General features: G+C 42.0%; 1 protein-coding gene across 1 annotated transcript in view; it reads left to right on the top strand.

The window, feature by feature from the left end:
- The window catches only part of arsk (arylsulfatase family, member K), a 129,121-nt gene extending 102,462 nt beyond the window's left edge, over positions 1–26,659 (top strand). The window contains exon 8 of the mRNA XM_070884828.1: positions 24,660–26,659. Coding sequence (XP_070740929.1) covers positions 24,660–24,940 — 281 coding nt within the window. The 3' untranslated portion in view covers positions 24,941–26,659. The remainder of the gene's footprint in view (positions 1–24,659) is intronic.
- The last annotated feature ends 871 nt before the right edge of the window (positions 26,660–27,530 follow it).

Genomic DNA, 27,530 nt, shown 5'->3' with positions numbered 1-27,530 from the left:
TGCTCTGCCATGCAATAAGATCATGGCTGATCTGATCTTGGACTCAGTTCCACTTTCCTGCCCGCTCCCTATAAACCTTCATCCCTTATCGCTTAAAAATTTGTCTTTCTCCGCCTTAAATATATTCAATGACCCAGCCTCCACAGCTCTCTGGGGCAGAAAATTCCACAGATTTATAACCCTTTGAGAGAAGAAAATCCTCCTCATCTCAGTTTTAAATGGGCGACCCCTTATTCTGAAACTATGTCCCCTAGTTCTAGACTCCCCACGAGGGAAAACATCCTCTCTGCATCTACCTTCAGTATCTTATATGTTTCAATAAGATTACCTCTCATTCTTCTAAACTCCATTGAGTATCAGCCCAACCTACTCAACCATTCTTCATAAGTCAGCCCCTTCATCTCAGGAATCAACCTAGTGAACCTTCTCTGAACTGCCTCCAATGCAAGTATATCCCTCCTTAAATAAGGAGACCAAAACTGTACACAGTACTCTAGGTGTGGCCTCACCAATACCCCGTACAGTTAAATAAGAACATAAGAAATAGGAGCAGGAGTAGGCCATATAGCCTCGAGCCTGTTTCGCCATTTAATACGATCATGGCTGATCCGATCATGGACTCACGTCCACTTCCCTGCCCGCTCCCCATAACCCCTTATTCGCTTATCGGTTAAGAAATTGTCTATCTCTGTCTTAAATTTATTCAATGACCCAGCTTCCACAGCTCTCTGAGGCAGTGAATTCCACACATTTACAATCCTCTGAGAGAAGAAATTCCACCTCATCTCAGTTTTAAATGGGCGGCCCCTTATTCTAAGAGTATGCCCCCTAGTTCTAGTCTCCCCTATCAGTGGAAACATCCTCTCTGCATCCACCTTGTCAAGCCCCCTCATACTCTTATACATTTCGATAAGATCACCTCTCAATCTTCTGAATTCCAATGAGTAGAGGCCCAACCGACTCAACCTTTCCTCATAAGTCAACTCCCTCATCTCCGGAATCAACCCAGTGAACTTTCTCTGAACTGCCTCCAAAGCTAGTATATCCTTTCCTAAATACGGAAACCAAAACTGCACGCAGTATTCCAGATGTGGCCTCACCAATACCCTGTATAACTGTAGCAGGACTTCTCTGCTTTTATACTCCATCCCCTTTGCAATAAAGGCCAACATTCCATTAGCGTTCCTGATTACTTGCTGTACCTGCATACTAACTTTTTGTGTTTCATGCACAAGGACTCCCAGGTCCCTCTGTACTGCGCTTTTTGTAATTTCTCTTCTTTTAAAAAAATAATCTGCTTTTTTATTTTTCCTGCCAATGTGGATAACCTCACACTTTCCCACATTATACTCCATCTGCCAAATGTTTGACCACTCACTTAGCCTGTCTATATCCCTTTGCAGATTTTTTGTGTCCCACCCATCTTTATCATTAGCAAACTTGGCTACATTACACTCGGTCCCTTCATCCAAGTTATTAATATAGATTGTAAATAGTTGAGGACCCAGCACCGATCTCTGCGGCACCCCACTAGTTACTGTTTGCCAACTGGAAAATGACCCATTTATCCTGACTCTCTGTTTTCTGTTAGTTAGCCAATTCTCTATCCATTCTAATATATTACACCCAACCACGTGAGCTTTTATCCTGTGCAGTAACCTTTTATGTGGCATTTTATTGAATGCCTTCTGGAAATCCAAATATACCACACCTACTGGTTCTCCCTTATCCACCCTGGACTGGAAACAGCTAATCAGTGTCGGAACAGTGGAAGCATTCAAGGAGGAGATCCAGAAGGCTCAGGTCAAACGTGCCCTTAAAGAAAAAGGTTGGGAATAACAATTCTAGAGACCCCTGGATGTCTGCATGACAGATGCAGTATAATTTGGATAAATGTGAGGTTATCCACTTTGGGGGCAAAACACGAAGGCAGAATATTATCTGAATGGCAGCAGATTAGGAAAGGGGAAAGTGCAACGAGACCTGGATGTCATGGTTCATCAGTCATTGAAAGTTGGTATGCAGGTACAGCAGGCGGTGAAGAAGGCAAATGGCATGTTGGCTTTCATAGCTAGGGGATTTGAGCATAGGAGCAGCGAGGTCTTACTGCAGTTGTACAGGGCCTTGGTGAGGCCTCACCTGGAATATTGTGTTCAGTTTTGGTCTCCTAATCTGAAGAAGGACGTTCTTGCTATTGAGAGAGTGCAGCGAAGGTTCACCAGACTGATTCCCGGGATGGCGGGACTGACATATGAGGAGAGACTAGATCAACTGGGCCTTTATACATTGGAGTTTAGAAGGATGAAAGGGGATCTCATAGAAACATATAAGATTCTGACGGGACTGGACAGGTTAGATGCGGGAAGAATGTTCCCAATGATGGGGAAATCCAGAACCAGGAGACATAGTCTTAGGATAAGGGGTCGGCCATTTAGGACTGAGATGAGGAGAAACTTCTTCACTCAAAAGTTGTTAGCCTGTAGAATTCCCTACCGCAGAGAGTTGTTGATGCCAGTTCATTGGAAATATTCAAGAGGGAGTTAGATATGGCCCTTATCTAAACAAGGGGTATGGAGAGAAAGCAGGAAAGGGGTACTGAGGGAATGATCAGCCATGATCTTATTGAATGGTGGTGCAGGCTCGAAGGGCCGAATGGCCTACTCCTGTACCTATTTTCTATGTTTCTATGTCTAGATGTCTAGCGACTTACAGGGGAGGATAAAATAAAAGCAAAGCTTATGTCCTATACCGATGACTAAATACTATAGAACTTTGGAGGAATATAGAAAGTTGAGAGGCAAAATTAAAAAGGATATTAGAAATGCTAAGAGAGAACATGAAAAATTCTGGGGTAGTAAAATTAAGGAAAACCCAAAGATGTTCCATAACTATATTAAGAGCAGGAGGGTAACTAAAGAAAGGGTAGCTAGGGCCTATTCGAGACCATGAGAGTAATCTTTGTGTGGAGGCGGAAAATGTTGGTATGGTTCTCAATTAATACTTTTTGCATCTGTTTTCACAAAGGAAAGGGGCAATGCAGATACTGCTATCGAGGAGGAGTGTGATATTCTGGATGAAATAAATATAGTGAGAGAGTAAGTACTAAGGGGTTTAGCAACTTTGAAAGTAGTTAAGTCTCCAGGCCCGGATGAAATACATCTCAGGGTATTGAGCGAAGTAAAAGAGGAAATAGCAGAGGCCTTGACCATCATTTTCCAGTATTCTTTGGATTTGGGCATGTTGCTGGAGGACTGCTAATGTGGTACCCTTGTTTAAGAAGGGAGAAAGGGATAGGCCGTGTAATTACTGGCCTGTCAGCCTAACCTCCGTGGTGGGAAAATTATTGGAAAAATTCCTGAAAGACAGGATAAACCTACATTTGGAAATGCAAGCATTAATTAGGGACAGTCAGCACAGATTTGTTAAGGGAAGATAGTGTTTGACTAACTGAATTTTTTGAAGAGGTAACCAAGAGGGTCGATGAGGGTATTGCGTACGATGTAGTGCATATGGACTTTAGCAAAGCTTTTGATAAGGTCCCACATGGTAGACGGGTCACGAAGGTTAAAGCCCATGAGATCCAGGGCAAAGTGCTAGTTGGATCCAAAATTGGCTTAGAGATAGGATGCAAAAGGGTAATGGTTGATGGATGTTTTTGTGACTGGAAGGGTGTTTCCGGTGGGGTTCCGCAGGGCTCGGTACTGGGTCCTTGCTTTTTGTGGTATATATCAATGATTTAGATTTGAATATAGGGAGTATGATTAAGAAGTTTTAGGCCCCTCAAAATTTTGTACACCTCAATGAGGTCTCCTCTCAACCTCCTCTGTTCCAATGACAACAAACCCAGCCTATCCAATCTGTCTTCATAACTAAGATTCTCCATTCCAGGCAGCGTCTGCGTAAATCTTAGTTACGAGGACAGATTGGATAGGCTGGGTTTGTTCTCATTGGAACAGAGGAGATTGAGAGGAGACCTCATTGAGGTATACAAAATTTTGAGGGGCCTAAATATAGTGGATAGCAAGAACCCATTTCCATTGGCGGAGGAGTCTATTACAAGGGGCCATAGTTTTAAGGTGGTTGGTAGAAGGTTCAAAGGGGATTTGAGGGGGGGCTTCTTCACACATAGGGTTATGGGGGTCTGGAACTCACTGCCTGGAAGAGTGGCGGATGCAGAAACCCTCACCACATTTAAAAGGTGCTTGGATGGGCACCTAAAATGCTGTAACCTGTAGGTTTACAGACCTAGAGCTGGTTATTGGGATTAGACTGGATAACCTCTTGTTGGCTGGCGCAGATATGATGGTAAGTACTGCAGGGAATTGAATATGGCCAGGGTCACCACACGTTAAAAAAATCCATGCGCAGGCATCCTCTACCCTTTCAATTGGAGTTCAGGACTGGAACATCGGGTCCTTCATTGAAACATCTGTGAACCCATGTGGAAGCAAGTCATCTTCGTTTGAGGGATCACCTATGATGATGATGATTGTTCATAAGTTTATATGTAACCTTCAGGGCTGCTGACCGAGGGCCGTGCGGCTCTTTGTTGGCCGGTGCAGACACGATGGGCAGAAATGGCCTCCCTCTGTGCTGTAGATTTCTATGTTACATCCTCAAAGAACTCCAGCAAATCTGTCAAACATGATTTCCCTTTCATAAAACCATGCTGACTCTGCTTGACTGTGTAATGCTTTTCCAAATGTCCTGCTACTGGTTCCTTAATAATGGACTCCAGCTTTTTCCCAATAACAGACGTTAGACTAACTGGTCTATAGGCTCCTGCTTTCTGTCTGTCTCCTTTGTTAAATAGGGGCATTAGATTTGTGATTGTTCAATCCGCTGGGACCTCTCCAGAATCCAGGGAATTTTGGTAGATTACAACCAATGCATCCACTATCTCTGCAGCCACTTCTTTTAAGACCCGAGAATGCAAGCCATCAGGTCAAGGGGACTTGTCCACCTTTAATCCCATTATTTTACCGAGTACTTTTTTCTTTAGTGATGGTGATTGTTTTACTTTCCTTCCTCCCTATAGCCCCATGATTATCCATTATCGGGATATTTTTAGTGTCTTCTACCGTGAAGACCGATACAAAATATTTGTTCAAAGTCTCTGCCATTTCCTTGTTCCCCATTATTAATTCCCCAGTCTCATTCTCTAAGGGACCAATGTTTACTTTAGCTATTCTCTTCCTTTCTAATATACCTGTAGAAACTCTTACTATCTGTTTTTATATTTCTTGCTAGTTTACTCTCATAATCTATCTTCCCTCTGTTTGGGCCCAAATTTCCCTAATCTCTTTTTCTGGCGCCCTCACTCGAGCTTCGCCGCTTTTGTCCGCCTCCAAGCGCGCCGAAAAAAGACCTCCGTACTTTGGCCACTCCCCAGCCTGTCCTCTGTCAAGGCGCGGAATGGTCCAATGGATTGGGGGCGGAGCCAGGTCCCGGCGCTGAAAACAGTGCCGGGATCTCTGCACATACGTGCTAGAGTCTGCGTGCATGTGCAGTAGCTCCTGGCAGGCCGTTTCTGCAAACACACGCTGCAGGCTGTGTGGGAGGGGCTGAAGCATGCCGTCCCTAGCCCTGGCTGAATGGGCTCCCTCATCGGCAGCCCACTGCGTTCCCTAAGATAGGAATTCTATTTTTTATTATTTACTGATTGATTTTGGTGCTTCAGATGCAGGGTTCCTTCTATTTTTTTTATTTGTTATTTATTGATTGCTTATTAATTTGGTCTTGGTGCTTTAGGGGCAGGGTTCCTTCTATTTTATTAATTAATTGCTTATTACTTTTTGTGCCTTGTTTGATGCATGATGGTGCTTTAAATGTAATTACTTGCGCCGATTCCTTAACTGTAAGGGAGGTCTTTCTGTGCGGACAAAAGTGGACACATACGCTTCCCTAAGTTAAGTTTAATACAACTTTTTTCTGGCCAAATTGGCATAAATGGTGTAAGTGGCTGGGAACGCCCCCTTTTGGGGAAAAAAAACTGATCTTACAAAAAACCTAACTCACTTACATGGTGCAAATTAAATGGCCATATTTGCAACTAAAAAGATACACCAGAAAAATCAAGTTACACCAAAAAAAACAGTGCAACTCATGGGGAAATTTGGGCCCTTTATTATTTTTTTTAGTCGTCTTTTGCTGGTTTTATTATGTTTCCTAATCCTCTGGGCTCCCACTAACCTTGGCCACTTTGTATGCCATTGTTTTCAATTTGATGCCATCCATTACTTCCTTAGTTAGCCACGGATGGTTCTCCCTTCTCTTAAAGTCTTTCCTTCCTATTTTTCTGTTTCTTTTTAAATGTCGATCATCCATATATCTTTCAGTTTCAACATTCTATTGGCTTTGTTGATTGCTACTTTGCATTGGTTGGACATGTTAAGCATATTGGGGTAGAGTTTTGGGTGCAACCGATTATCCGGGTACAAATTGCACTAGTTTTCAGAAGTGATATTTTTTGTTTACTCAATTTTCTGCTCAAACTCTTTTGCATATCACTGAATGTAAAATCTGCCATGAACCAGCACAATCGGGCAGCAATTTAGAATGTAATATTTTAATATTTTTTTGCATTAAAAATATTCCTTGGTATATTTCAGAGTGGTAACCTGGTGCAGTTTAATTAATACAGCTGAAAATGAGTATCACAAAAATAAGCATTTATAATCAGTGTCCAGTCCACCATTTGTGAGTAACCTTATTTTTAAATGACTTTACAAAACTATTTACTAGTTTCATTGGTGTAAAGTAGTCAATTTCTTAATAAATTATTTTTTTTAGTATTTAAAAGTTTTGAAAAGGTACCTATTAGTGTCCTTGCACCTAAAAAAAAAAAACAGCTTAATTTTAAGAGTCTTCTCGAAGGCCCGCAAATGGGCGCAATTAGCAGAAACTCGCAATGGTGATTAATTCGATCTGGGGACGTAGTCAGCTTTGTGGACGGGACCGGCTTTCAGCGCAATATTTTTAAAATGTTGAATTTTTAAAATTTAGACTATGCTTGTAAAGTTCTGATTTTAAGTTGAAATTAGTAACAAATCTTTTGTCCAAAGTACTTGTAAAAATGTCCGCTTTTAAATAAATAATTGAAAGGTGACTATCAATAAAATTCATATATTATGCAGTACTATACCAGTATCATGGTAATGGACTGAATATGAAACTGATTTAAGATCATGGCATTAAAAAGAATTCTGTTTGAAGTAATTTCCTGCAAAGGTAATGACTTCTGACCACTTAAAGGACTACTCTGTAGTTCCTACATATTTAACTTCAATCAGTGCTAATTATTATATTTAATTACAGGGGCAATAACATTGATACCACTTGCAGTGAGGATGAAAGGATTCAGTAATGTTTTAAATGTCATCCATTTCCATACAGTCGAACACATTGCAATGAATGGCCTGTAATTTGTGGTCAGCCGGGAAGCAAAGGCATTCGCCGCTGGCCCCAAAGTAAGATTCCCACAAAGATCTCGCGATCACTGTGGCGAGAAATTCAACTTTACCGACAGTTGAAATCAACACAAGTTAATGGGGGATCTCTAATGCGAGCTGCAGTGATGGCAACAAGCTTTCTAAGCAGTCAATCAAAAGCCAGAATTCTCTCAGACAGCAAACTAGGCAGTGGGTAAGCTCATTTGATTCTAACTATTTAAAAATGATAGCGAGAGCAAAACAAAATTGGGGCTCTCACATGGTGAAAAAGTAAACCTGAAATAAGGATGAACAAACTTTTTTTTTAAGTTAAACATTTTTCAAGTTTCTTAAATTTTAATTTTAATTAAAATGGATAAATTTGACACTGTACAAAATTTAAATTCGGTTTTCAGGGCCATGTTTGTTCAGTAGTCAATATGCTGTTCAAACCCCAGTTACACCAACTCCAAAAGGGTGTAACTTTTAATGGGGCATTTAACAGCAGTATTACCACAGAAGAGGCAATGTTTTCATCTGTTTCCCTGATTTGATAGATTACTCTGATTGCTGGCTGTAGCGGGGGAGGCGTGACAATGCATTCAATGTCAGAGCAGTGAATGACTGACTGCAACTTCAGGATTTCGTGTTGGGATGCGCACATGCTACATCCTGAAGTTGCGGTAAGTTTCAAAGGGGCTGTTGGTTCACTGTTATTACCCATCGCAAATTCCGGGCCAATATCTTTAAATATTATAGCAGTGATTCTGCATTTTCATACTCCCAGCAGGAAACACTCTTAAAGCACGCAGATTATAAAATCAAGGCCATAGTATTGTATCCCTGTCTTAAACCTCATCGCAGTGCGTGCAGTTTCCTTGCTAAAATTGTCAAATCAACTCTTATAACCCGTTGGTGATTACAAACAAAGCAGGGTTCTGGATCAATGGAACATAGAGGGGTTACTAATCTACAATCTAGATTATCTCTGAAGGTATCCATTAGTAGAGAAAATAATAGGGGGCTGTGAGTGTGTTTATAAGGTTGCAACACTATTGCGAAGTACTGCTCTCTTTTTTTATAATTAGTAGAATCCCAAGATTATGTTTGTGATAAATCATTAATTAGTAATGTGAAATGGTATTCTTTTGCTTGACCATTCCTCCCGTTGGTATAGTATTTAGTTAAATAAATAATTAATATGTAATTATTAATTGCATGTTTGTGTCTTGTAGTGTTGTAAAGTCCCTTTAATCAATCAGATAATTGAACCAGAGACCACTATCCTTTAATATCCCAGAATGTCAACTAATTTCATCTCCGATTTACTGTCCCTTCACCTTGTCCATTCAACCAGTGCGATCCCAGAAGCATCACTTTTGTTATTTCTGATCGGTCATTTTTATAATTGAACAAATCTTATTCCGCCACAAGTTTTTTTTTCTATACAACCACAATTACATTTCTTCACCACCCAATTTTATATCCCTGAAAATAAGCTTTTATCACAATGCTTTAAAAAATTCAGTAATTCATTAAAAAAGTCAGCATAAACTCATTGGCCCTGAATTCGCAGCCCCTACGGGCATGTACGAGGTGCACACGTGCCCGTAGGGGCCTCGCAAGTTTCGGGTTTAGGCATGCGAAGCACATGCGCCTAAACCTGGAACTTGCGATCTGTCAAGAATTCTCCGGAAGAAAAAGGCCTCCGCAGGCGGAGAGTTGGGCTATTTGAAAGTCTTGGATTTATATAGCGCCTGTCTCAAAGCACTTTACAGCCAATTAAGTACTTTTGGAGTTTAGTCACTGTTGTAATGCAGGAAACGCCCCAGCCAAATTGCACACAAGCGAGCTCACACAAACAGCAATGTGATAATGACCAGATAATCTGTTTATTTGCCCAACCTCTGCCCAGCAAATGCCCTTGAAATTCTTACGACTGATAAAAGCAGGGGTGTAAGACTTTTAAAGGACAGAAAAATACACTTTCAATAATTTAAACATTTAAAATACTATTAAATAAGGTAAGTTTATTTTTATACCCTTTCAAATATATACATTTTATTTCAAAAAATTTAATTTTTGTTTTAAATAATTACATTCCATTTTGACTAATTTTAAATATGTGATATTTCTTAATTTATTTTAAGTGCTTGTGTGTTTTTGGAGTATTCCCATTCGTACTTATGGTGAGTTCTGTATATATGGAACTCGCCATAAATATGAATGGGAATTTCCTCTACTTTGATTGGTTGGGCCGGCCCGCGTGATCCCAGGGACACGTACGAAATGCTAAAATCCCTGGAATACGTCCATGTAGAGGCCCAGGACCACCAGGTAAATTCGTAGACATTTTTCGCCCACGGGAAGCATCCGATCGTAATTTCTAGGCAACATAAGATCATAAGAACATAAGAATTAGGAACAGGAGTAGGCCATCTAGCCCCTCGAGCCTGCTCCGCGATTCAACAAGATCATGGCTGATCTGGCCGTGGACTCAGCTCCACTTACCCGCCCGCTCCCCATAATCCTCAATTCCCTTATTGGTTAAAAATCTATCTATCTGTGACTTGAATGCATTCAATGAGCTAGCCTCAACTGCTTCCTTGGGCACAGAATTCCACAGATTCACAACCCTCTGGGAGAAGAAATTCCTTCTCAACTCGGTTTTAAATTGGCTCCCCCGTATTTTGAGGCTGTGCCCCCTAGTTCTAGTCTCCCCAACCAGTGGAAACAACCTCTCTGCCTCTATCTTGTCTATCCCTTTCATTATTTTAAATGTTTCTATAAGATCACTCCTCATCCTTCTGAACTCCAACGAGTAAAGACCCAGTCTACTCAATCTATCATCATAAGGTAACCCCCTCATCTCCGGAATCAGCCTAGTGAATCGTCTCTGCACCCCCTCCAAAGCTAGTATATCCTTCCTTAAGTAAGGTGACCAAAACTGCACGCAGTACTCCAGGTGCGGCCTCACCAATACCCTATACAGTTGCCTCGATCTCAGGTAAACCCTTTGCTGTTAACGGAGAGTATCACATCTGTCCATATTCCTGCATCCAGGACTTATCCTAGCACAGACTTGCTGTGAAGAATGTATGCATGGGCACACAGACATATTCATGTGAATGACGTTGTCCATCCCCACCTTCCAATGCCAGCTCCAGCTGCCCTGTGCTCTCCACCTCTCTAACTTGGTCATCCAGCACATTCGTGCTTGCTGCCTTTTACAACTTTCCACAGTGCTGGATCTTTGACATAATGTTGCAAGAGGAAGGAAGGGAAAAGCTTGGAGAAGGAGAGAGTTAGAGGGCCGCAAGTAGATGAAAAAAGAGAAACTTCAAAGAGTAATAGATACAGTCAACAAAGAGTGAAGTTACAGGCACTAAGGGCTCAAAATTTATCCCCTGCTGATTTTTGGCACTCACCCAAGGTGCGCCGCTTTTCCACGACTCCAAGCACGCCGAAAATCTTCCTTCCGACTTTGGTCGCTGTCCGGCCTCTCCTCGGTGGTGGCGTAGCGAGGCCAGTGGATTGGGAGCAGAGCCAGCATCCCGGCGCTGAAAACAGTGCCGGGATGTCTGCACATGCGCGTTCGAGTGTGCGCACATGTGCGTTCGAGTGTACGCACATGCGCAGTAGCTCCTCGCCCCCAGCGCTTCCTGCAGCCTGTGTGAGAGGGACCCCATACTCGCAGTTGCCGCCCCTATCCCTGGACGAGTGGTCTCCCGCACCGGCCCGCTGTGTAAGTAGCTGCTTGTGTTCGTAGTTTAAACTACTATGATTAAGATGGCCAGGGTCAATGTCAGGAAGAGTAGTGTTAAATAGGTTTTAATTAAGCCTTGCTGGGGTTGAGTAGAACGTTTAATCATTGGTGTTTGGTGAATTTTTTCATTTCGGGTTTGGTCGGGCGGAACCTCTTATAGTAAAGCAAGAGGCAATGTTTTTGGTAAACAGGCGGAGTTTATGTTTGCCGAGTTCCTTTATTTTCTTTTAATCTTTCCTTAAAACTTTGTAGGTCTTGGTGCTTTAGGTGCAGGTCCTCTCTGCTTCCTTCTATTTTTTATTTGTTATTGAATGCTTATTACCTTTTGTGCATTGTTTAGTGCTTTGTAATTCTTGGTGCTTTAGAATGTACAAATCTGCACTGATTTCTTAACTCTCCGCGAGAGTTTTCGGAAGTGGCCACATACGCTGGCCTAAGTAGATTTGGAGTAACTATTAGCTGGCCAAAGTGGTCTAAATGGCCAAAACCGGCGTAGGTGACTGGGAAATGCCCCCTTTTGAGAAGAAAAAAACGAAACTAAAAAAATCGTAACTAACTCAGTTACTCTGGAGCAAGTTTATTGGGGAAAGTGGGGATTTTTAACTTAACGCCAGAAAAACCAAGTTACTCCAAAAAAAAGAGCAACTCCTGTCCAATTTTGAGCCCTAAGAGACTAACCAAGAAAAGCTGAAATTATCAAATAGCGAGAAAGAGAGTAGACTGTTAAGATGGGCGGACCACAGAGCAAATCTTCCAGTGGTCCCTAACTATTTTGTGCTCCTTTACACTGCCTCCAAGGCAGACACATAAGTCACATTAGAAAAGTCTACCGCAACCCCCAAATATTCACTATCTAAAAAGAACAAAAGAGCATCAGTGAACCAGTCCGACCTCAGTCTTGCAGGTTCAAAGCCCACTAGCGCCCTCCCTCACACACCGAGTGTTTGATGTTTCAGTACAACTTTGGCTTTTCCTAGCACTATTTTATTATTACTATGAACTTTTAATTACCAAATAATTCAACACAGCAAAGCCAAAAACAATCCAAAAACAATTATTTTAAGACATTTGTATGTTGGGAAACCTCCTTAGAAAGACATTTTCCTTTCCATATTCTGTACACTCTTAAATCTTCCTTTATACTGCTAGTAGTATCTTCTAACCAATTCCTGCTGAATCTTGCCATCATAAATTCATCACTACCATCTCCATTCATCTCAAACACCAGTGCTCAAGACCTTTATAACTCATTTTAAAAATACAAATACTGCCCATACAGTAATCATGCAGCGTAGTGATGTATTTTCTAATTAGCTGACAAACTTTCCATGGTTACAACAACAGATTCTGCCTTGTAATCACCATGGAAATAATAAGTAGGGCAGCAAAAATTGCACTCATAAAAATATTCAGCAATATTACTCAATCTCCTCTTTCACATGTCTGAGGTTCTTGAAATTCTGTACCTACTGTAACACTCTGGTGGGAGACCAGCAGAACCCCAGGGGACAGACATTTACACCATTTCCCTGGGTGTTACGTCAGAGTTGCGGTGGGAGACCAGCTCAACCCCCACAAAATTTCAGGCCATCATATCTGACTTGTTCTGAACTACACTCTTTATTTTTTTTCCTTTTGGCATGAGCACCTTTATTACATAACATAGTTAAACTGTGCATTTGTGAAACATTTTCACGCACTAGTAAATCTGATTATCTTTGCATGCGTAAGCTTCCTGTTAGAAGAGACTTTTCCCTTTCAAATCTTCCTAAAACCATTGGATACAGGTGGTATTTATGTTTTGTTCCTGTTTCTATGCCCATATTTCTGTCCTTTAATAACCTGGCAGCTCAATAAAATTAACAATTGAATTTCACCAGTGCCATACTGTCGCAAAAATTAGGTTGCTTTTGGGGGGAAAAAAGTGCATGTCCATATATCCTTTCACACATTTGTGGAAGATGATACATCATCTCAATAATCTTTTTAATTGAAGCATTTATGTATGCACTAAACTTGCCAAGATTTTCTCATTTTTTGGGCCACTTTTAGTTAGCTTTAAATGGTTTAAGAACTGGTGCAAATCAAACCAGAATGATAGATAATATGCTAATGTATTTGAATTTTGTGTATCAACTTTGCATAATTATTCACAGATCCAAGTGCAAATTTGGGTAGGTGTATGGAACAGAAAAATGCATGTTACTGCAATTGAAAGGAATGAGGACAATTGAAAGGAAGTATCACAATAGTGATTTAAAAAATGTCAAAGCCTATAGAAAAGCTCAGAAGGCATTTCACTTTAACAGCTTTTTCCAAGGCTGAAGGGGCAGAGGATTAAGGGCCACAGGCAAAAATGAAGGCAAAAGAAACAAGCTGCAGACATGAGTTAACAGACAAGTGATAAAGCAGTACAGCATCCAACACCCTGTTTGATGGCTGCCGAGATGAAGGGTGGTGCTGCTTGAGGTGGTTACAATGAAGGCTCCCTTTGTACTCCATTCCTGTAGGTCAGCATTGCAGCATGTCTATAAGGCGGTGGATACAAGTAATTGGCTGCAGCTGACCACGACTGTCATTGACTGGTAGCCCTGTGCTGCATTGTAGTTGCAGGTGTCCTTGCTGCAGATGGGATAGTTCCTCATCAGGCTATCCTGAAAATCCTGTCGAGGCATTTCCCACAGTCATTGCCAGTTATTGTGGCATTTTCATGAGGTAACTTTGCTGCCTCATGATCATCCTGGCATGCGTTCTTTCACACGGTATCACTGAAAAAAGGATGTACTGTGATTGGGCTGCATACCTATCTGCCATTAGGTATGCTATCACAACCTAGCTTCAGAGTTTGCATTTCTAGATGCACTGATCATCTGTCAAATGAGGGATGTTCACCTCTGTCTGCAGATGCAGGTGTGCAAGAATTGGTGGTCGAGCTCAAAGCACCTTGGCATCCCTCCACTTTTTTTTTAAACAAGCATTTCAAGTAGGGGTATTCTCATTGCAAAACAAATGGTGCAAGTAATTGTGGAGAGAAAGAGAGTTCTAAGGGTCATCGAGCTGAAACGTTAACTCTCTTTCTCTCCACAGATGCTGCCTGACCCGCTGAGATTTCCAGCATTTTCTGTTTTTATTTCAGATGCCAGCATCCGCAGTATTTTGCTTTTGTACCAGTTATTGTGCTGGGGGCAAAACAAAACTTAAAACAATTTTCAGAATGCTCATGCGAATTAAAGTGCAAATAAAATCAAATAAGAAATATTGGCATGAAATGGTCTACACACTGTTGGAATTAATCTTCTTACAAGGTCTTTTATGCTTGCATCATGTACAGCTCAGTGCCTAGCAGCACTGGGCACTCATTTATATGGGCATAACTTGGAAGTGGCATCGGCCTAGCATAAAAGCTGAGAAGGTACACAGAAGCCATTATTACATCACTCCCACACTTAAATATTATATTGTAGCTTTTGCGTTCTCCATCTGCATCGGACCTCCAGAAATTTGTCATACACAGAAGATAAGACCTAGCATTATGGGTTTCTGTCCTATTTTACCAAGCCATAATGCCTCATAAACTGGTGCACATGGAAGGGATATTCACAAGGCAAAAATTGGCTCCTTTGAGATAGCTACTGTAAATGAGTGAGGTAGCTATAGTGCTGGTGACTTTCCTGTCTGATACCACTCGCATCAATTCTGATTCAATAATCATGATGTTTCCCATCAGCATATTTGCATTCTATTCTATTCAACTCCTGTTGACTACATTTTTCAGATTATGAAGGAGGCATACGAAAATAAAATGCATTGGTCCGTGCCAAAAGAACTCATGAATCACAAGTGCAAAATAATCTCACATCTGAGGCACTATACAAATGCAAAACTGTGAAAAGGTTGTATTGATTATAACTGAGCTTCTTTCAATTCTACTTTTAACATTTGCCATCCTACATCATTTTCCATAAGTAAATCATGGGTAATGTTGCTGAATGTCAAAAAATATTGTTGGTGTAAGAGATTGTCTTGTGTATTAATATGGTACAATCACTATCTGAATCATTACTTAAAATGACAATCACATTAATGAAGAAGTACAAGGACAAAGTTCCCTTTTGGAGTTTGACATTCCTCTTTGTTATTTTAACAATAAATGTAGATGAATAAGTGGTGTAATGTTGGTAGAAAGGGCCAATAGGCTACTCATAAATGTTTAACAGTGACTTTGAGGATCGATCACTCTCCAAAAAAGGTGTACAATTGATGGTGAAAAGTGAGAATAGATTTGTACTTTTCTTAAAACCTTATTGTGTACCATTCCTTATGTGTAAGAATCAGGTCCAAATGTGCTAATTTGAAGTCAAATATAGTAAGAAGGGAAGTCCTGCTACAACTAAGACCACACCTGGAGTACTCTGTACAGTTTGGGTCTCATTAATTAAGGAGGTATATACTTGCATTGGAGGCAGTTCAGAGAAGGTTCATGAGATTGATTCCTGAGATGAAGGGGTTGTCTTACAAAGAAAGGTTGGGCCTATACTCATTTGAGTTTAGAAGAATGAGAGGTAATCTTATTGAAACGTATAAGATTCTGTGGGGGCTTGACAGGGTAGATGCAGAGAGGATGTTTCCCTCGTGGGTGAATCTAGAACTAGAGGGCATCGTTTCAGAATAAGGGGTCACCCATTTAAAACGGAAATGAGGAGGAATTTTTTCTGAGGGTCGTGAATCTTTGGAATTCTCTACCCCAGAGAGTTGTGGAAGCTGGGTCATTGAATATATTTAAGGTGGAGATAGACAGAATTTTGAATGATAAGGGAGTCATGGGTTATGGGGAAGTGGAGTTGAGGCCAAGATCAGATCAGCCATGATCTTCTTGAATGGCGGAGCAGACTCGAGTGGCCAAATGGCCTACTCCTGCTCCTATTTCTTATGTTCTTATTATGTTAAGTTTAGTGAAGGGAACAATTTTCACATCACCGCAACAGTGAGTTGCCAATTTGAGGCGAGAAACAAAGAACTAACTTGCATTTATATAGCATATTTCATCACTTCGGAATATCCCCAAGCACTTCACAGCCAATGAATGGCTTACGAAGTGTCATCACTATTGTTGTTGTGCAGGCGAACCCAACAGCCAATTTGTGCATAGCAAAGTTCCACAAACAGCAGTAGGGTGAATGATCAGTTAATCTACTTTTGGGGATGTCGGTTGAGGGCAAAGTTTTGGTTAGGAAACAATGGACTAGAAATAAAACCGTGCAGCGCTGTTTTTCGGGCAGTAATTGGCCTACTAATTCCAGCCAAAAGTGCGATGGGAAAGGACACAAAAATCGGCATGCAGTGCCCATACCTCGAGCATTAGATCATTAGTATATGCAAACACATGCATACAATTGAGGCTCCCAGTTAGATTGGTTTGACCTGAGACAGTTGTTAGTTAACAACAAGTTTTTGAAATATACTTGCCTGAATGTGGAGCCAGCAGGAGCAGGACTGCACCTCCTGACCCTAATAGGTGACTTTAATATGCACATAGATTGGGCTAGCCAAACTGGAAGCAATACGGTGGAGGAGGATTTCCTGGAGTGCATAAGGGATGGTTTTCTAGACCAATATGTCGAGGAACCAACTAGGGGGGAGGCCATCTTAGGGTGTTGTGTAATGAGAGAGGATTAATTAGCAATCTCATTGTGCGAGGCCCCTTGGGGAAGAGTGACCATAATATGGTGGAATTCTGCATTAGGATGGAGAATGAAACAGTTAATTCAGAGACCATGGTCCAGAACTTAAAGAAGGGTAACTTTGAAGGTATGAGGCGTGAATTGGCTAGGATAGACTGGCGAATGATACTTAAGGGGTTGACTGTGAATGGACAATGGCAGACATTTAGAGACCGCATGGATGAACTACAACAATTGTACATTCCTGTCTGGCGTAAAAATAAAAAAGGGAAGGTGGCTCAACCGTGGCTATCAAGGGAAATCAGGGATAGTATTAAAGCCAAGGAAGTGGCATACAAATTGGCCAGAAATAGCAGCGAACCCGGGGACTGGGAGAAATTTAGAACTCAGCAGAGGAGGACAAAGGGTTTGATTAGGGCAGGGAAAATGGAGTACGAGAAGAAGCTTGCAGGGAACATTAAGGCGGATTACAAAAGTTTCTATAGATATGTAAAGAGAAAAAGGTTAGTAAAGACAAACGTAGGTCTCCTGCAGTCAGAATCAGGGGAAGTCATAACGGGGAACAAAGAAATGGCAGACCAATTGAACAAGTACTTTGGTTTGGTATTCACTAAGGAGGACACAAACAACCTTCCGGATATAAAAGGGGTCAGAGGGTCTCGTAAGGAGGAGGAACTGAGGGAAATCTTTATTAGTCGGGAAATTGTGTTGGGGAAATTGATGGGATTGAAGGCCGATAAATCCCCAGGGCCTGATGGACTGCATCCCAGAGTACTTAAGGAGGTGGCCTTGGAAATAGCGGATGCATTGACAGTCATTTTCCAACATTCCATTGACTCTGGATCAGTTCCTATCGAGTGGAGGGTAGCCAATGTAACCCCACTTTTTAAAAAAGGAGGGAGAGAGAAAACAGGGAATTATAGACCGGTTAGCCTGACATCGGTAGTGGGTAAAATGATGGAATCAATTATTAAGGATGTCATAGCAGCGCATTTGGAAAAAGGTAACATGATAGGTCCAAGTCAGCATGGATTTGTGAAAGGGAAATCATGCTTGACAAATCTTCTGGAATTTTTTGAGGATGTTTCCAGTAAGGTGGACAAGGGAGAACCAGTTGATGTGGTATATTTGGACTTTCAGAAGGCTTTCGACAAGGTCCCACACAAGAGATTAATGTGCAAAGTTAAAGCACATGGGATTGGGGGTAGTGTGCTGACGTGGATTGAGAACTGGTTCGCAGACAGGAAGCAAAGAGTAGGAGTAAATGGCTACTTTTCAGAATGGCAGGCAGTGACTAGTGGGGTACCGCAAGGTTCTGTGCTGGGGCCCCAGCTGTTTACACTGTACATTAATGATTTAGATGAGGGGATTAAATGTAGTATCTCCAAATTTGCGGATGACACTAAGTTGGGTGGCAGTGTGAGCTGCGAGGAGGATGCTGTGAGGCTGCAGAGCGACTTGGATAGGTTAGGTGAGTGGGCAAATGCATGGCAGATGAAGTATAATGTGGATAAATGTGAGGTTATCCACTTTGGTGGTTAAAAACAGAGAGACAGACTATTATCTGAATGGTGACAGATTAGGAAAAGGGGAGGTGCAAAGAGACCTGGGTGTCATGGTACATCAGTCATTGAAGGTTGGCATGCAGGTGCAGCAGGCGGTTAAGAAAGCAAATGGCATGTTGGCCTTCATAGCGAGGGGATTTGAGTACAGGGGCAGGGAGGTGTTGCTACAGTTGTACAGGGCATTGGTGAGGCCACACCTGGAGTATTGTGTACAGTTTTGGTCTCCTAACCTGAGGAAGGACATTCTTGCTATTGAGGGAGTGCAGCGAAGGTTCACCAGACTGATTCCCGGGATGGCGGGACTGACCTATCAAGAAAGACTGGATCAACTGGGCTTGTATTCACTGGAGTTCAGAAGAATGAGAGGGGACCTCATAGAAACATTTAAAATTCTGACGGGGTTAGACAGGTTAGATGCAGGAAGAATGTTCCCAATGTTGGGGAAGTCCAGAACCAGAGGTCACAGTCTAAGGATAAGGGGTAAGCCATTTAGGACCGAGATGCGGAGGAACTTCTTCACCCAGAGAGTGGTGAACCTGTGGAATTCTCTACCACAGAAAGTTGTTGAGGCCAATTCACTAAATATATTCAAAAAGGAGTTAGATGAGGTCCTTACTACTAGGGGAATCAAGGGGTATGGCGAGAAAGCAGGAATGGGGTACTGAAGTTGAATGTTCAGCCATGAACTCATTGAATGGCGGTGCAGGCTAGAAGGGCCGAATGGCCTACTCCTGCACCTATTTTCTATGTTTCTATGTTTACATTGTACATTAATGATTTAGACGAGGGGATTAAATGTAGTATCTCCAAATTTGCGGATGACACTAAGTTGGGTGGCAGTGTGAGCTGCGAGGAGGATGCTATGAGGCTGCAGAGTGACTTGGATAGGTTAGGTGAGTGGGCAAATGCATGGCAGATGAAGTATAATGTGGATAAATGTGAGGTTATCCACTTTGATGGTAAAAACAGAGAGACAGACTATTATCTGAATGGTGACAGATTAGGAAAAGGGGAGATGCAACGAGACCTGGGTGTCATGGTACATCAGTCATTGAAGGTTGGCATGCAGGTACAGCAGGCGGTTAAGAAAGCAAATGGCATGTTGGCCTTCATAGCGTGGGGATTTGAGTAGAGGGGCAGGGAGGTGTTGCTACAGTTGTACAGGGCCTTGGTGAGGCCACACCTGGAGTATTGTGTACAGTTTTGGTCTCCTAACTTGAGGAAGGACATTCTTGCTATTGAGGGAGTGCAGCGAAGATTCACCAGACTGATTCCCGGGATGGTGGGACTGACCTATCAAGAAAGACTGGATCAACTGGGCTTGTATTCACTGGAGTTCAGAAGAATGAGAGGGGCCTCATAGAAACGTTTAAAATTCTGACGGGTTTGAACAGGTTAGATGCAGGAAGAATGTTCCCAATGTTGGGGAAGTCCAGAACCAGGGGTCACAGTCTAAGGATAAGGGGTAAGCCATTTAGGACCGAGATGAGGAGAAACTTCTTCACCCAGAGAGTGGTGAACCTGTGGAATTCTTTACCACAGAAAGTAGTTGAGGCCAATTCACTAAATATATTCAAAAGGGAGTTAGATGAAGTCCTTACTACTAGGGGGATCAAGGGGCATGGCGAGAAAGCAGGAAGGGGGTACTGAAGTTGCATGTTCAGCCATGAACTCATTGAATGGCGGTGCAGGCTAGAAGGGCTGAATGGCCTACTCCTGCACCTATTTTCTATGTTTCTATGTAAAGAACATGCCACCATGCTTTCTGATGATAATGGTGCAATCGAACATTTTTACTACATGTAATAAGTAATCTTATATTAGAAAAGCAAAATATTGCAGTTGCTGAAAATCTGAAATTAAAACAGAAAATGTTGGAAATACTCAGCAGGTCAGGCACCATCTGTGGATGGAGAAACAGTTAAAGTTTCAGGTCGATGACCCTTCATCAGAACTCTCAATGCTACAGAACATTGGCAGAATAACTGTCAAATCAATGTGGCCATGGTCCCTTTAAGGAAACCGGCTGATGACGCATCATCAAATGCTGCCATCAGACCCGCTTCCTTCAATTGGCCAGGGACCTCGCAGGGCGGGCTTAACAAGCCCCATCAACAGAAGATTCTTCATACAGTGCGGGCTGGAGCCAGGAATGGCTTCAGCGCCCGCCACCGATCCTGGCCGACCTAGACACGCACGGTAGGCGAGATCGCGGCCAAAGTGTCTGAAAGATGTGCATCCTAAATCTGAAACTAGGGTTTTAAACTTAAACAAACTCAATTACATAAGTATGAGAGGGCGAGTTGGCTAAGTTAGATTGGGACTTAGATTAAAAGGTAAGACGGCAGATAAGCATGGCGAACATTTGAAGAAATATTCCAAAATTCTCAACTACAATTCTCATATATACATTCCATTAAGAAATTAAAAACTCCACAGGAAAAGTGATACATTGTGGCTAACTAAAGAAGCTAAGAATAGTATTAGATTTAAAGAAGAGACATAATGTTGCAAAGAATAGTAGTAAGCGTGAGGCTTGGGAAAGCTTTAGAAACCAGCAAAGGATGACCAAAAAACTGATAAAAAGGAAGAAAACAGAATGAGAGTAAATTAGCAAAAAATAGAAAAACGGATTGTAAGAACGTCTATAAATATGTAAAAAGTGGCAAAAGCAAGTGTTGGTCCCTTAGAGGCTGAGATAGGAGAAATTATTTTGGGGAACAAGGAAAGGGCAGAGACTTTAAACAAATATCTGTCTTCACAGTGGAAGACACTGAAAGTGTACCAAAAATAGCGGAGAACCAAGGGGCTAATGAGAGTGAGGAACTAAAAGTATTTAATTTCAGTAGAGAAAAAGTACTTGAGAAACTAATGGAACTAAAAGCTGACAAATCCCCTGGACCTGATGGCCTACATCCTAGGGTGCTAAAAGAAGTGGCTGCAGAGATAGTGGATGCATTGGTTGGAATCTTCCAAAATTCCCTAGATTCAGGAATGCTGCCGGCAGATTGGAGGGTAGCAAATGTAACCCCGCTATTCAAGATAGGAGGGAGAGAAAAAAACGGGAACTACAGGTCAGTTAGCTGGGAAAATGCTGGAATCCATTACAAAAGCAGTGGTAACATGGCACTTAGAAAATCATAATATGATTAGCAGAGTCAAAATGGTTTTGTGAAAGGGAAATAGTGTTTGACAAATTTATTAGAGTTTTTTGAGGATGTAATTCGTAGGGTAGATAAAGGGGAACCAGTGGATGTAGTATATTTGGATTTCCAGAAGACATTCGATAAGGTGCCAATAAAAGGTTGTTGCACAAGAATAGGGCACGTGGGGTTGAGGGTAATGTAGTAGCATGGATAGAGGATTGGTTAATGGACAGAAGCAGAGTAGGGATAAATGGGTCATTTTCAGATTAGCAGGCTGTAACTAGTGGCAAGGATCAGTGCTTGGGCCTCAGCTATTTACAATCTATATTAATGACTTCGATGAAGGGACCGAGTGCAATGTAGTCAAGTTTGCTAACGATACAAAGCTAGGTGGGAAAGCTGTGAGGAGGATGTAAAGAGAATGTAAATGAATATAAATAGCTTAAATGAGTGACCAATAAGGTGGCAGATGGGAGTATAATGTGGAGAAATATGAGCTTATTCACTTTGGTAGGAAGAATAGAAAAGCAGATTATTTTTTTAAATCATGAGAAACTATTTAGTTGGTGTTCAGGGGGATTTAGGTGTCTGAGTACAAGAAACACAAAGTTTAGCATGCAGTTACAGCAGACAATTATTGCTCGAAGGTTGGGGGTACAAGAGTAAGGAACTCTTGCTACAATTGCTAGCCTTCAAAAACAAAGGTGATAAGACATATTCTTGATATTTATAGTTCATGAGACCACACAGAGTACTGTGCACAGTTTTGGTCTCCTTATCTAAGGAAGGATATACTTGCCTTAGAGGAGGTGCAACAAAGGTTCACTAGATTGATTCCTGGGATGAGAGGGCTGTCCTATGATGAGAGCTTGTGTAGATTGGGTCGATACTGAGAAGAATAAGAGGTGATGAGAGTAGCAGGCAAGGTGCTTAAGAAGGCATACGGAATGCTTGCCTTTATTGGCCGAGGCATAGAATACAAGAGCAGGGAGGTTATGCTTAAATTGTATAATACTCTGGTTAGGCCACAGCTGGAGTACTGTGTGCAGTTCTGGTCACCGTATTATAGGAAGGAAATGATTGCACTAGAGAGGGTGCAGAGGAGACTTACTAGGATGCTGCCTGGAATGGAGAATCTTAGCTATGAAGACAGATTGGATAGGCTGGGTTTGTTCTCATTGGAACAGAGGAGGGTGAGTGGGGACCTCATTGAGGTGTATAAAATTTTGAGGGGCCTGGATATAGTGGATAGCAAGGGTCTATGTCTATTACGAGGGGCAATAGGTTTAAGGTGATTGGTGGAAGGTTCAGAGGGGAAAGCGGAGTTGAGGTTGAAGATCAGCCATGATATTGAATGGCGGAGCAGGCTCAAGGGGCCGTATGGCCTACTCCTGCTCCTAATTCTTATGTTCTTATATGCTACATATTCTGTTATAGAAACATGGAAAATAGGTGCAGAAGTAGGCCATTCGGCCCTTCGAGCCGGCACCACCATTCAATAAGATCATGGCTGATCATTCCCTCAGTACCTCTTTCCTGCTTTCTCTCCATACCCCTTGATCCCCTTAACCCTAAGGACCATATCTAACTCCCTCTTGAATATATCCAGTGAACTGGCATCAACAAAACTCTCCACAGGTTAACAACTCTCTGAGTGAAGAAGTTTCTCCTCATCTCAGTCCTAAATGGCCTACCCCTTATCCTAAGACTATGTCCCCTGGTTCTGGACTTCCCCAACATCAGGAACATTCTTCCCACATCTATCCTGTCCAGTCCCATCAGAATCTTATATGTTTCTATGAGATCCTCTCTCATCCTTCTAAACTCCAGTGAATAAAGGCCCAGTTGATCCAGTCTCTCCTCATATGACAGTCCAGCCATCCCTAAGGCCCTGTACAGCTGCAATAAGACCTCCCTGCTTCTATATTCAAATCCCCTAGCTATGAAGGCCAACATACCATTTGCCTTCTTTACCGCCTGCTTTACCTGCGTGCCCACTTTCAGTTATTGAAGGGGGTCCAGAGAAGAGCGACACGGTTGACCTCAGAACTTAAGTGAATGACATATAAAGAAAGATTGACTACCCAGGATCTTTTCGCTCGAAGTGTTTAAAATTATAAAAGATTGGGACAAATTGGATCCAATTATTACTTTCTGCCATGTACAGAATTTAAGCGCAAAAGGCAATATTTACAAATAAAGGACAACAAAGGAAAATAGAAAAGGCATTTTTTACTGAAAGGATGGACAGCACATATAACAGATTAATGGGCCAGATTTTGCTGGAGCAGGGCATCTTGCAACGTGCCCTATTAGACTTGTTTGTGCACTTTTAAGTTGCTGGAAGTGAGCTGATGACAGTGCAATGAAGGCAGCAGGTGAACAATGGAACAGACAGTGTATCTCCTTAACCAATGAGATTAAAGGATTAACTTTCTGGGCAAGAGAGGTTGATTGGCAGTCATTAACAATTATCACATTGTTAAAAGGGTACTTGAGCTGTTAATTACTAGACTTGACTTATGATGGTGAGTTTAATGGGCAATTAATGTACAAATGCAGCAACTTCATGAAAATCATGAAATTTAAGGGTGAGATGTCGTTTTCACAAAGCTAATGGAGGAGCAGCAGCACACATCAGTCAGTAACTTGTGGCGACTTGCAATTAATGCAGTATCTCTTTCTTGCCACAAGTTGCAGACCGATTTGCAGATTAATAATGGCGTGCGCCGTTCAGATGGCATTTTCTTTGTCAGCAAGATCTGGGCAAATGGATTTCAAGAAGGAACCTGATATTTGTTGACAAGAACCTGAGATTTGGAGTTATTAGAAATGCACCATGAGATTACTGAGATGGATCGAAGGTCTTCTCCTGCCTGAAACTTGCTATGTTTTGGTGTGGTAAATATTCTGAAAACTTTTTTTTAATGAACATTTATCATCAACAGGCCTCCTGACATGAAGCGTGAGAATTTCTATTTGTTCAGTATGGCATCTATCCTTTTACCATGAAGTTTTTAAAAAGGATTTGTCCTGACAGTGTCTTGTTAATTTTTTCTATCTCTCTCCAGATCTGTCAGCTGATCCAGATGAATTGACAAATGTAGCTACTAAGTATTCAGAAGTTACAAGCACTCTTGATAGAAAACTTCGCTCTATATTAAATTACCCAGAAGTGTCCAAATCTGTTCATCAATACAACAAACTTCAGTTTGTCAAATGGAAAGAAAGTCTCGGAAAGAATTACACAGATATTATTGCCAACCTCAGATGGCACCAGAGCTGGCAAAATGATCCTGTAGCTTATCAAAATGCTATTAAAAGGTGGTTATCTTCAACTACTGATGTATAGTTTTATATATATTATAGCATCCTTGTATTATTACCTTCAGTGTTTGCCAAAGATCCATCCGTGGCCCTCTCCTCTTACTCATCTAGTTGCTGTCCCGTGCAGACATTATCCACAAATGTGGGGTCAGCTTCCACATGTAAAGCAATGGCATCTAGTGCTACCTATACCTGTTCTGATGGTCATCGACCTGAAACGTTAACTCTGTTTCTCTCTCCAAGATGTTATTTGACCTGCTGAGTAGTTCCAACATTTTCTGTTTTTGCTACCTATACACCACTTTTCTCAACCCGTCCATTGCCTCTGCTGTCAGACTACTTGTCTGACATCCGGTCTTGGCTGAGTCATAATTTCCTCTAACTAGAAATTGGAAAGACCAAAGTCATCATCCTTGGCCCCACCGGAAACTCCACTCCTTCACCACTGACTCCATTGTCCTCACCAGTCAGACTGTTTGCAGTGTCAGGTTCTGATTTCCACTGAACTGAATTTCTAACCCCATATTCTCTTCTCCACAAGAACTAGCTACTTTTACCTCGAACATTGTTCACCTCCACTTCTACTTCAGTACATCCATGACTGAAACCTTCATACATGCCTTCATCACCTCCAGTCTTTATTATTCCAGTGCTGTCCTTGCAAACCTCCTAATCTTCTTCATCCTTCACATAAACTAGCTCATCAAAACAGAATGACAGAGACATGGTTAAATCCAAAGGATGGAAATTACGGTATGGAAGGTGTTGCAGCCCTATATTATCAGGGATATTTGGAAGGTAAATTAACTCGATCTGTGGGAGGGTAAGTTTCAAAATGGATTATTTTAGCTACACATCTCAAATATAAACTAGGAAAATCCAAGTGCTATATTGTCAGAGTTAATCAATGTGATGCAAGACTTCATGACTAAGTCTGTCAAGAAAGCCACTAGAAGCAGTGATGTCTTGACTTGGTATTCGTTAATGACAACATATATAAATTAGAAGTCTTAGCACTGGGATGAATATAAAATGCAGAAACATTAAAAGGGTGATCAGAGGGGCAAAGAGGGACCTAGAAAAAACACAGCAGAGGATAAGCACATTAGTAAAACAGTTCTTTCTAGTACTACAATAGTAAGACAGCAATCAGAAAAGAGGTGCAAACACTAAAAGATGCAAAAATATGTGAAACTAAAGATGAAATATTCTGAATGATTACTTCCTCTAAGTATTCACAAAGGAAGAAATGAACAGCATGCCCTCCCCAATTGGCACGAAGCTAAGTAATATCAAGGACTTCAATATTAATTGAATGTCCTAGGTAGGCTGACTACTTGGATATGCACTTAAAGTGCCATAACATACAAGGCTATGGACCAAGAGCTGAAAAGTGGGATTAGGCTTGATAGCTCTTGGTCGGCCGGCGTGGACACGATGGGCCGAAATGGCCTCCTTCCGTGCTGTAAATTTCTATGAAACCCACCCAATATCCTTTTGAGGAAGAAATTGGTTAATTTCTGACTATGACCATGAAACAACAATGCATGCCTAAAGTGGCCGGCCCAAAGACTGCTTGAAATTGGTCCTCAGGCCTCATTACTGTTAATAGGGTCATCATCATGGGCAGTCCCTCGGAATTGAGGAAGACTTGCTTCCACTCTTAGAATGAGTCCTTAGGTGGCTGAACAGTCCAATACAAGAGCCACAGTCCCTGCCTCAGGTGGGACAGATAGTCATTGAGGGAAGGGGTGGGTGGGACAGGTTTGCCGCACGTTCTTTCCGCTGCCTGCGCTTGTCTTCTGCATGCACTCGGCGATGAGACTCGAGGCGCTCAGCGCCCTCCCGGATGCACTTCCTTCACTTAGGGCGGTCTTTGGCCAGGGACTCCCAGGTGTCAGTAGGGATGTTGCACTTTTATCAGGGAGGTTTTGAGGGTGTCCTTGTAACGTTTCTTCTGTCCACCTTTGTCTCGTTTGCCATGAAGGAGTTCCGAGTAGAGCGCTTGTTTTGGGAGTCTCGTGTCTGGCATGCGGACAATGTGGCCTGCCCAGCAGAGCTGATCAAGTGTGGTCAGTGCTTCAATGCTGGGGATGTTGGTGCATCTGTCCTCCCAGGGGATTTGTAGGATCCTGCAGAGGCATCGTTGGTGGTATTTCTCCAGCGACTTGAGGTGTCTACTGTACATGATCCATGTCTCTGAGCCATACAGAAGGGCGGGTATCACTACAGCCCTGTAGATCATGAGCTTGGTGGTAGATTTGAGGGCCTGGTCTTCGAACACACTTTTCCTCAGGCAGCCAAAGGCTGCGCTGGCGCACTGGAGGGTATGATGTTAGTTAATGAGGTAGTACGAGGAACTAATCGACTTCTTTGTCACTAAGATTGAGACTATCCATTTAGCTCCCTCTGCTGTATCCTACCCTTCCCTTTGCTCACCTATCCAAGGTTCCCCTCCTGCCCTAGTCCTGAACTCGCATCTCTCTCTAGTTTTTCTCCTATCTCCTCTCATGCTCTCTCTGAGCTCATTTTCTCCATGAGACCCGTTTCTTGCGCTCTCGACCCTATTCCCATCAAATTGTTGACTGCCCAATTTCCCTTCCTGGGCCTATGCT

This window comes from Pristiophorus japonicus, chromosome 1 (genome assembly GCF_044704955.1).
Source record: "Pristiophorus japonicus isolate sPriJap1 chromosome 1, sPriJap1.hap1, whole genome shotgun sequence".
Taxonomy (NCBI): Eukaryota; Metazoa; Chordata; class Chondrichthyes; family Pristiophoridae; genus Pristiophorus; species Pristiophorus japonicus.
Note: the sequence above shows the minus strand (reverse complement) of the source record. Positions and strands in the feature narration are given on the sequence as shown.